The sequence below is a fragment of the Euwallacea fornicatus genome, chromosome 25 (genome assembly GCF_040115645.1).
Source record: "Euwallacea fornicatus isolate EFF26 chromosome 25, ASM4011564v1, whole genome shotgun sequence".
Classification (NCBI taxonomy): domain Eukaryota; kingdom Metazoa; phylum Arthropoda; class Insecta; order Coleoptera; family Curculionidae; genus Euwallacea; species Euwallacea fornicatus.
The window spans coordinates 1,201,434-1,212,736 of NC_089565.1; the positions used below are offsets into that span (position 1 = coordinate 1,201,434).

The 11,303-nt window shown below is 36.5% G+C and overlaps 1 protein-coding gene and 1 long non-coding RNA gene across 4 annotated transcripts in view; one reads left to right on the forward strand and one right to left on the reverse strand.

The window, feature by feature from the left end:
* Positions 1-11,070, reverse strand: part of LOC136346950 (collagen and calcium-binding EGF domain-containing protein 1-like) — a 35,478-nt gene extending 24,408 nt beyond the window's left edge. Inside the window, exons 1-2 of the mRNA XM_066296529.1 lie at positions 10,760-11,070; positions 565-690 (exon numbers count right to left, since the gene is read on the reverse strand). Coding sequence (XP_066152626.1) covers positions 565-690; positions 10,760-10,890 — 257 coding nt within the window. The 5' untranslated portion in view covers positions 10,891-11,070. The remainder of the gene's footprint in view (positions 1-564; positions 691-10,759) is intronic.
* Positions 1,669-4,981, forward strand: LOC136346875 (uncharacterized). Of its 3 annotated transcripts, XR_010733384.1 has the most exons (7): positions 1,669-2,170; positions 2,245-2,492; positions 2,547-2,782; positions 2,836-3,453; positions 3,544-3,906; positions 3,971-4,434; positions 4,479-4,981. It is a non-coding gene; the product is annotated as an uncharacterized lncRNA (long non-coding RNA). The 3 variants fall into 3 exon arrangements; XR_010733383.1 differs by having other exon boundaries at positions 2,836-3,906; XR_010733385.1 differs by having other exon boundaries at positions 2,836-3,811.
* Positions 11,071-11,303: the final 233 nt, after the last annotated feature.

The following is an 11,303-nucleotide window of genomic DNA, read 5'->3' on the forward strand; positions in this document are numbered from 1 at the left end:
TCTCATTGAGGCGTGCAGTGGCATTTGAACTAAGGCAGTAAGCTGTCGCTTTGCTTTGTTTGGAACATATTGTAAACTCGAAAGTTAACATTTTATGACGCGCAAGAAAGCTTTTTTTTCTATTTAGCTTCATTCTCAATATAATAAGATGTGCGAAATGTTTCCAGTCTCATAGTTCGAAATTAAACTGGTTAAAAATGTTTAATTTTTAAAGATTCCCGAATTAACGAGATTATTATTAAATTTGATCTCAAAATATACTGTGAAAGCATCATAAAAATGTGAACAGTTTTGACGTCTCCGTTCGAGGAAATTCTATGTAATACAATAAATAAATACTTTAGAAATTCGATTTAGAAAGTTATTATGACATTTCTTAACAAAAAAAATTAAGCTTGAAATATTTGGCATTTACACAGAAGTAGGTGCAACAAATATGAAGTAAGTGATGGAGAATGACCAAGAAAAAATTAATACATTTTTTTTAATTTTAAAAATTAAACTATTTGTCTCAGAAAATACATATTATATTCAATTAAAAATAACCATATCATGTACAGGTACCTTCCATTAATGAAAGTGTAGTCGTTGCAACAATGGCGTCTGGTGCAGTCAACCCATTTCCCATTCATGTTGCACTTATACCGCGTTGTTATGATGTTGTCTGAAGGACATTGCAACGTATCAGGTCTGAAATAAAGTGTTGTATTATTATAATATTTTTTTTCGGAAAATCGTAAGGGCGATGCCCTAGAGCCTTGAAGTGACAAAACAAACTGCTAAATTTATTTTGTCTACGCCCTGGCGGAAAAAATCGTTTTAAGCTTCCATTTTCACATTGCACGCAAAAACTTTTATAAAGTTCGCTGAAACAGTCTTTAATTATTTACAGGTGTCGAATGGCTCTTTTACATGCCAGGCCGGAAAAATAATAAAAGGCCTCATACAAATGCTTTTGTTTATTATAAATATTTTGAAAACGTTTTCAGACTTCAAAATCAGCAAATCAAGTCGTGGATTTCTTCATTTCCTCGAAATTATTAGCTGTTTTAAAATTTGTTTCGAAGACGATTCGCAATGTCAAACAATATATAAGATGTCCTAGTTAAAACGTCGTAATTACAGTTAGCTGCGGTTGGACCATATCGTGTAGAAAAAATGAGGACGCCCCTGGATTTTACTGTAAATACTTAACAAAACAGCAAAATATAAAATATAATTTTATTTCCTCAACATCTTGTTGGATAAATGGAACACAGAAGGGATACAGAAGAACAGAGTATTTTACCGCACTTGGTACCTACAAAACCAAAATGGCGATTTTTACGGTAACCCTATCAAGTTTCCATTCCCAATTGTCGTAATGAAACACACCGTAAAACGAACGAAAATATTTTTTACCCATTAACGAACACTCTATACGAACCATGGTCGTACACAAAAAATTGAAAAAAAATCGCAAAAATGTGTCTCAAAATATTGTCATCATTCCTGCCCTGGCTTACAGCTCATGCGCAATGCGTTTCTTTCTTCTACTTTTATGTATTTATATAACTGTTTCGATCGCCTGACTATTGACACTTATCTTTAATATACAGAGATTAAACTAATCTATTCACTAACGAACCGCATTAGTGCATCGATTTCTTCCACTGTACAGTACAAAATTTTTCCGCCGAATGAATATTAATATCTTCGTTTACCGTTTAAAAAATCGTTCATTAACGACCGCTAGTTTTGCATGAGTTTTCATTTATTCAAGATGTTATAAAGTTGACGAATAGGCCGTGGTTGCTGTTTATGTGATCAGTAGCTGTGATATAAATCATATATAAAATATAAAAGTTATAAAGTTAAAATATATAATATATATAAAAGTTTTCATTTTGATTTTCTGTCGTGTTGGTAATTTCGTCGGCAGCGCCTGTGGCAGAACGCAAATTACTTGTAGCATAATACAATTATTGTCTTGCAGGACTGATGGGACGCTCCATCAATCCATTACAGCACAAGAAAAGTGAATACATAGGTCAGGCACCCTGTGCGGTATTGCAAATCCTACTACTGAAGGCAGAGGTTAAGTTCTTGGGGGTGCAAGTTATCTTGGAAATGCCACGTGGAAAAGAAGACGTGGAATAAGACCGCAGAACCGACATGACAGTAGCGTAAGGTAGTAGAAAAGAAGTGGGGCCTTAAACCATATTTGCTACACTAGTTTGGTGGTCTAGAAATCTGCTATTCTAGACCATACCGCTAGCAGTGTTTATCGCATGGTTGGAAATGCTGGAGCTCCCAATCTAGATCAAGAACGCGATTATGGTTTCCATTGTAGAGCAATAGAGGCCGACGCAGTCGACGGCTCGAATAGTGGAAAAAGGCTAAAATACCCGGTTGGAGTGAATGGTCGTAACCAAACAGAATTTATAATGAAACTTCTCCAGTGCTCTAGGACCACAGTTACGTTTCGGGAGCTAGTAAATACAGGGTCAGAAGTGAAAGTTGCGAATCCTTTCCATTTGAGAGATTACTAGACAATGTTCTTCCAGACTGAGGCTTCGTCAGAGAAGGAACGAATCTGAGGATTTTTACTTACTCTGACAATCAAACTGCCCTACAGGATGTCTGGAATAGTAAAATGAATTCAAAGTTTATACCAATATTACCATATGTGAGGATAGTCCCATAAGTACCCGACCTGATGTATAAATGGCGATATTTTTGTTACTAATTGTTCCTAAATCACAAGGCCCAACCTTAAAAAGTTTATGTCTGAAGTTTGGGGGTATTACGTTTATTTATGTTTGTTTTGGAAATGTTTTTAGTGAACGTTTTTAGAAGTTTTATAAACATGGAAAAAATGGTCATTGATACGTGATTCAAATCTGCCATTTGAAAGCACTACTCTATTCAACATACAAGCAAAGTTAGATTCTACTCTGGAAGAATCTGGTCCTTCGTTAACAACTATAAAATATTGGATGGCAGCTCATATGAGCTTCCAAGACGAACTCCGCAGTGGTTGACCCAATGACTACAGATACGACCACTCCGGAAATTGTAGTGAAAAACTACAAAACTGTATTAGAAGATCATCATTGGAGTTAGCAGCTATAATGGACATATCAAAAAGTACTACGTATCGCATTTTGATGGAATTATTGGGTATGAGAGAGCTGGGCGGAAGATGGGTGTAGCGATTACTCACAATTGAATAAAAACAGCGCGGTGATGACGTTTCAAGGGAGTGTTTGGCAGAATTTCGCAGCAATAAAGACAAGTTTTTGCCCCGATTCCTAACCATGGATGAAAGATGGGTCCAACATTTCACACCTGAGACGAAACGGTACGCAAAACAACGAACTGAAAGGGGAGAATCGGCTCCAAACTCCCAAAAAAGGGTGTAAACCGTTCCATCAGAGGGAAAGGCGAGGGTGTCAGTTTTTTAGCATGCATGTGAGATCATTTTTATTGACTATCTCCCTTGAGGAAAAACAATATATACAATGAATAATATATGGAAAGTATTATCCACATTTATTGCAGTGTTTGAGAGAAGATTAGGAAAAGCGACTGCATTTGGCAAAAAAGAAAGTCTTGATTCATTAAGGCAACGCACCAGTCCAGATTTATGTCATCGCGAACTTAGTTTCGAACTTGTTCCTCCTCACTTTATTCGCTAGACTTAGCTCTCTCAGAAAATTTTCAAACTTGTCAAAATGGCTCGGTGGAAAGAGATTTACCATTAATGAAGACGTGGAATCCGAGGTTGATGCCTATTTTGAAACATTCGAAGCCTCTTACTCTAAACAAGGTATAAATCACGTATCATCGTCCATTAATCATACATCATGGAACGTTCCTGGAAAATGTGTGTTAATCTCATAGGAGACTATGTTGAGAAATAATGTAATATTTTTCAATTTTTTTTCCTTTAATGGTAGTTCGGATACTTATGGAACTATATTTGTAGCAAGGGAGTCATGCTAGGTTAGGTTTTGGATCACCGAGACGTGGAGGAAACCAAAAAGCTCTTAAGTTGGCCAGGAGGTGTTCCTTATCACGAGTGGACAAACTTAAATCACATCTAGAGGTTAGCTAAAGCTGCATTTCTCACGAGGTGAATACATGGAAAGGAACCAAATTAAACTGGAAAGTCAGCCCGATATAGACAAGTTAAGGGTAGTTTGCTCGACATGGAAGAATGCACGGTATCATGGCAACCAAGAAGGAATCAGCAAAGGCCCAGGGATCTAGTGGGAGGCCTCACAGGACAAATGCAGACTAAATAGAAAACAACGTAGTGTGAAGAAGGGTAAATAACAGAGTGAAATGGAGCCCTTAACGTTTAATAGCAAGGCCTTGTCGCCCCGCTTCACTTCTACTGGTAGCAGATGTTTATAGGAGCGGATGAAATCGGAATCTATAATTGATAAAGTGATTTGTTAATTCTAAAATGTTTATAATTTTATTGCTTTTAGGATTTTTTCAGCAATATAGTCAGCAGACCTATATGTAAGGTTCGTGGTAGGAAGGTGGGAAAAAAATACGATACAAGTTCTCGAAGCACTTCTTTAGTTTCCCGTAAACGGAATCCCTGATACAACCCAGCATCAACACCCAGAACACATTCCTTCTTGGTGAGAGAACGGATAGGATGGAAGGGGCCGTCTATCCTTTTTCTCACAGGTACCAAACCCTTAGCATTTTTCTCACCTACGCCAAAGGAACTTATAAAGAATCCTCTCTTCCAACGCTAATCTTGGAAAGAACTTGGGACCAAAAGCCTGTACCACTTTCAGATAATGCCGATTAACGATCTTAACATAAACAAGAAATAAGAAGGGATTCATAACAGCCCTTTTACCATTTTCTCACACTTATCTCAGGAGGAATTTAGAGCCAAAATCCCGTGATATTTTCAGATAATTGATTAATAGTCCTAACATAGACAAGGGATGCTCGCATATATTAATGAACGATTAATACATTCGCTCGCGAAATGACTGCTTGTTTCTGCATTGATCTATACGTAAGTTTTCGATACTCAATCGGCAACTATTTTTATTATCGGACCACCCGGTACCTAATAACCAGAACAATGCACGAAAGGTTCTTTTATTAAGGAACTTTCGTTAAATTGCATTTCGCACTTTTCGCCCTCTCCTCGGCACCTTTGCACAGCTCTATAATCTGTTCTTGAGCGTTCACCCTTATTTTTTTTATGTCTATGGAAACCTGACGCATATCGTTCTTCAAAAAATCTTTACAAGTTCCATAAACTTTCTCGAAGGTTTAGTCTTTCTTGCGTGCCATTTCACGTGCATATTCCAAATATTTTTTCGTCTGTTTTCTGCCTTCAACAGTTGCATTGTTCAACATTACCCTTCTATGCCGACATATGTACATTTAATCCAACAAACAGCCCAGGTAATCTCCTTTGGAAGCCATATTCAGGAATACAAAAACAGTCGATTAAAGCTGTTGATTACATTAAAAGGGCAGCAACGACGGTTTAAACACTAGTTGGTACAAAGTCACTAATCTAGATTCCTAGAACAATCACAAAAAAAATGGTGATCCGGGACCAGCTCACTATATCATACTGACTGTCTCTTCCCCTTTTTCTCTGGGCATCAGTCCTTTCCAGACTATATTTTCTAATCTCTCCCCCTGGCCCCGTTCCACCCGGCCCAGTCGTGTTTCACACGCTGGGTCTGCTCTTTATCCAAACCTAAACAAGATACCCAAATCAGCCAGCCGCCCATAACTCATATTCAGCTGGTTCCTGAAAATTCATCATGGACCCTTAACAAATCAACAAGTCCCTTTATATTAACTATTTATTATGAAAACGTTAGGGCGCCGGCATGTATATCTTTTATTCCGTCATTATATAAAGATTCGACTTGTTTTATATAATTTTTGTGCAAGTCTCTTTCAAAATGATCATTTAGATTTAGCTTGAATTTATTCAGGGTGAGTTCAACGAGAGTTTTGTTGTTATAGTTCACCGTGTTAACCGTTGTTAATAGCTTCTGTTTTGATCCCCTCGAACTCCTTCGTGGTTCCTGATTTTAGTTTTTCTACGATTATTCGCATGAGTGCTTGGGTTTGGTGCATTTTTATTATAGATAATTTTAGAGATGAATCAGAACCATTTCGGTTATACAGGGTGAGTCGGGAGGATCGTGCCAAACTTCAGGAGCGTGTTGTACATGAAAAATAAATGTAAAAAAACTCAAATGTTATTATCCGATTTTCGTTTGTTTACAAGTTATGGCGTAAATAAAATTAAAATATAAAATAAAAAAAATTTATAAATTTCATAAGAAGTTCCATAAATGAACATTTGGATATCATAGTAAATGTTCAAAAATATTGCCATTAACTTCTAAACATTTTCGGCTTCGTCTATGAAGAGCATTCGTTGCGCTCCTGATTGTTTAATGTCTTTCTTTAATGGCAGCTGCAGCATTTCTAATGCGTTGAATTAGTGCATCTTGAGTGTCCACTTTTACTCTGTACACTTCAGTTTTAAACCAACCCCACAAACAATAGTCTAGTGGTGTGAGGTCTGGAAACCTTGGAGGCCAACTAATAGGGCTACCACGACCAATCCAACGTCCAGGAAACGTTTCGTCTAAATGTTGCTTAACCTTTATGTTTTAATTTTATTTACGCTATAACTCGTAAACAAACGAAAATCGGATAACAACATTTTAGTTTTTTTATATTTATTTTTCATGTACAACACGCTCCTGAAGTTTGGCACGATCCTCCCGGCTCACCCTGTATATTCATCACTACAGTATTATTTTTGACACGTTTTTTCCCGTTTTTGCAGTATTCAATCGTGGTTAAGGAAATGTGACATAGAAAAGCCAGTGGTAGCTCGAACTGTGGCGACTACTTGGGAAACGTATAATTCCGAATCACGAATTTGCCTATTATTGCAGTATTTGTTGATCAGATTCAGTGATTAAACAAAATTAGTTAATGGCAGTCCTTAGTAGAGACAATAATAATCTGGCAAATCTAATTGAAATCTTGGAGCAGTTTGGGGTAGAAATCACGGCGATCGAGAGATCTTGGGGATCTTAATTATCGCATAACAGGGTATTGAAATTAACGTTTTCCAAGAGGATAATGTAAGACCGCATAATGGGAACATAACTCAAAGGTACTTCGAACAAGTACTATTGCAAACGCTGCCTTGACTTGCACGGGCATGGACCTACCTCCCATCGAACATCTTTGTCTACGATGAGACGGCATCTTCGAAATTCACCGATATTTTTAAACAATTTTATTGACATTCGTATTTAAACAATTTGGATGACCTACGACACCACCTTGAGGGGCCATAGAATAAAATACCCCAGGAGGGTATTGATCATTTGTTGCAAAGCATGCCGCAAAGAGCACACGCTTGCATTCCTGTACGAGGCGATCTTAATCATTATTAACTTTTTAGTAATTTTTTTTTTAACTGAAACTTATCATCTCTGTTATCTCTCTGTTGTGAAGCATTATTTTGTCAAAATTACAAGACATGAATATTAATATTACTGGGTGGTGCATTTCATATGAAAGTGAGTGTATTGTTATATGTGCACGGTTCGCTCTCGTAATTGTAAAATTTTAATTATTTGAAATAGTCCTGCATGTACATGAGGGTATCAAAAAGGACACATACATAGAGAGTATTTAGTTATCTCGGAAGTGGCCTCGCATGTCGCAGCATGAAGTGGTGAAAAATGAAAATCTGTAAGTTGGAAAAGGAAAAAAATCCGGAATTTTGAAATTTTTTGAGTCCAGAAGAATTTTTTTTATTACTTAAACAATGGGCAAAATGTTAGGTGTTAACTTTAAATATAGGATGTTTGTGAAATAAGTTTCGTAAATTTAACCGATGATTAAGAACATCATTTTAAACAAAAAAATCCTTACGATAGCAGTCGAAAACTTAATAGTTTAAAGAAAAATACTACAGTTGGCAACTGAAAAGCTATAATACGCTTAAAATTTGAATAAAATGTTGAAAAACCTACTTGACAGATGTCGATTGTTCGAAATGTATGCAAAAATGTTATTCGGCATTAAAATTGTTTAGAGTAATTTAAAACTTAATTAAAACCAATAAAACGTCTCAAACGGTAAAAGTAACCTTAAGGAGCAATGCCGCACAGAACCCTGGAAACCTGACTCTTTAAAGGGTCGCGTAAGTTACTTTGCGGGTGAAGCAATAAAGCATGAGATGCCCTGTAAACAGGTAAGCCTATTTACCGTGCCAATATCTGAGTTATGTTTCATCTGCGTCCGGGTACTCTGAGGTCGTTCGCATTTTATCCCATCGTATCTAACATATTATTCTGTACAAAGACGTCTGACACCATGGACAAGTAGTGCGCGTTAGGACCCAGTGAGAAGGGACAAGATAAAACCGTCCTTAGTTCTCACATTTGGCATGGACTATATATTGTTCTACACCCTTAAAATTTTAATGTGACTTCGTTGTTCGTTCAAATGCTTCCTCTTTTATTACGCGCAATAACTCACCTTCAAAGTTAATTTGGGTGAGCCGTACGTGAATTTATTCCGAGTTACTAACAGTACCCACATGAAGATGTATTTGTCGGATCATCATTAGGAAGATTTTCCATGATGACGTAAAGTATTTTGTTCACTTTTAGTAACAAGAATAGAAAAGAGCAAAACCAACCAATTCGCTGCCACACGAGCGTTTCTCGTCCCTTTAAAATCTGATTTGCCTGTTCCTTTTTGGTCTCGATTTTTCCAGATCTCGCGAGTCCTTCATATCCGAGAGATAAGATACCTGCTAGTCCCTGTTTCCCACGAAAGCTCGCACATTTTCGCCCTTGGTGGTAGCGACCTCGTTTGACAGTGCTTTTTCTTAAGATGGCTCTGTCAGCCTGCCCGTCGTCATATTACCAGCTCTTAATGTTACACTTTATAACTTAAGGACTAATAAATCTCCGACATATTCTTTACGTCCAGTTTTCGAGCAAGTAAATCGTCATAATTTTGAAGAAAGATGGATAGGAAGAAATGGTCCCAATCATTGGCCTGCCAAATCTCCGGATTTTAATCCCTTGGATTTTTTCTTTCAGGGCTTCATCAAAAATTCAGTCTATGCTGCTAAAATAAGGGATGAAAATCAGTTACGACAACGTATTTCCGCTGCCACTGATCACATTACGGATATGCCAGGAATTTTTGATCGTGTACGGGAAAATTGGTTAAAACGCTGTCCCACATGCAGGGACTGAAATGGTGGACATTTCGAACAGTTAATGTAGTAAAAACAATAACATATTTGTGTTTTTGATTGTGATGTGAGTGGTGTAAAATATGTAACGCAACATATTATGCTAATTAGAGAGGACTACAATAATTTGAAGGTAACCGGCTTTTCAAGATAATAAAAAAAGGTTCACATAATGTTTACATTTTAACCATAAAATCTATTGGACATAAAACACCTGTGTAAATGCACCCTGTCTAATTAAATGGCATTAAAATGAAATAAACATGATGCGACGTTGCCAACTCTCAAAAGATATTTTTTGGTTTTCCTGGGGAATGATTGTTTTTACAACCCGTATTATAAGGAACTTTTAATTTAAAATGATGTTCTTAACCTTTGGTTAAATTTACGAAATTCATTTCACCAACACCCTGTATCTTTTTATTAAATAAGTTGAAATAGTTCATGAGTAATGCAATAAAAATATGACAGTAATTGTTAATAGCGCATATTAAATGTTCGAAAATGCCTCCTTCCAGCTTCAGCTCAACATTCCGTATTTGGTTTTGATCTATAGTAAAAAAAATTAGGCTTTTGATGGTTACAGACCATCATCCTATAGAGAAAAAAGGTCCTGTGAAGGAGTGCAATTTTAATTGAAAAATACCTTTAAATGAACTTAAGACAATTTGAAAATTGTATTGGAAAATATTGTTTTTTTTCCAAAATTTCCGAAAGTTATCGAAATTCCTAACAGTTTAAAACGAAGTTTTTTTGGGTAGAAAAATGCAAAAGTTCACCCCAAATTACTACAGTCCATATGTCTTACAGTTTGATGGCAATTGTGAACAGGGAATTCGAATAAACTTGTGAACTTACCAGTCCATCATTGACAGCCGCGGTGGATATGCCCAATACTTTTAGTACTGATAAGTTGGATACTGTAAAGTTGATTTTTAAATTATTTCTCTGCTCGGTATGTTAATTGCTAATAATCACTACTGTGTGTACTTTAATTCTAACAATAAATTAGATAACCAAAGACGAGACTATCAGAACAGCCTCGGGACGGTACTCAGGATGACTCACGAGTACCGGCGCCGTACGAAAAGTAGTGCTCGCACACTGGAAATGGAATCTGGAAAAATCATTTTCTTCTTCAAGATGTGTTTTTCATATTCAGAAACAAATTAGTCCATAAAACTTATGCGAAATGGTAGAGGGTCCTCACAAACTTACAGCAAAGAAACAGTTTGAGGTGTCACCTTGAAGATTCGTGATTGCATTATGAACAAAGTAGTTAATTTCCAATGCACCCCTTCAGTTCGCGAAGAACTAAATTAAATTTTCGATATTTTAAAATGGCCAAATCACAATGCCAATATTTTTGCTTTATACAGTATTTAAAGCTTATTACCGGACTTCAGAAGAGCCTTCAATTCTCCATTAAGGATCCTTTGACGATGTAATTAAATGAATAATCCGACTTACCCTGTTCCGGCGGCAACCTCGTTAAGGGCATCTAGGTAATATCCATCTTGCGACGGAAGGATTTCTTCGGCAGGTTCTTGCAGTGCCACGATTAAACTTGATAATACATTTATTAAAAGGAATAGTAACATTATTCTCTTTTATCACTCTATTTCTTAGGCGAACACCTTTAACGCAGTAGAAAAATAATAATTATTATGTGCAGGCATTTCCTTTTGTTTGAAAATAATTGTGAAAATTTCCGATCAGAACACATACATGAGACCTTTCGATCAAGCTCTAACGAAACGCACTTGTCCCACCATCATACAGCTCGGAACAGACTGATGGGTATTATACATTTATTTGAAGAATGACAATTAATTGTTAAGTAGTGTAAATTAGAAGCTGCATAAAATAATGTGTTATGAATTGATCGTGTCGGAATTAGTTTCATTAAAAGAGAAAAATATTCTATTATGACAGATAGCCAGTAATAAGCCTGGAAGTTTCTTGGGCAGTAATAGAATCTATCTGCTATTTCCGAGGTTAGTTTGAAAAATTC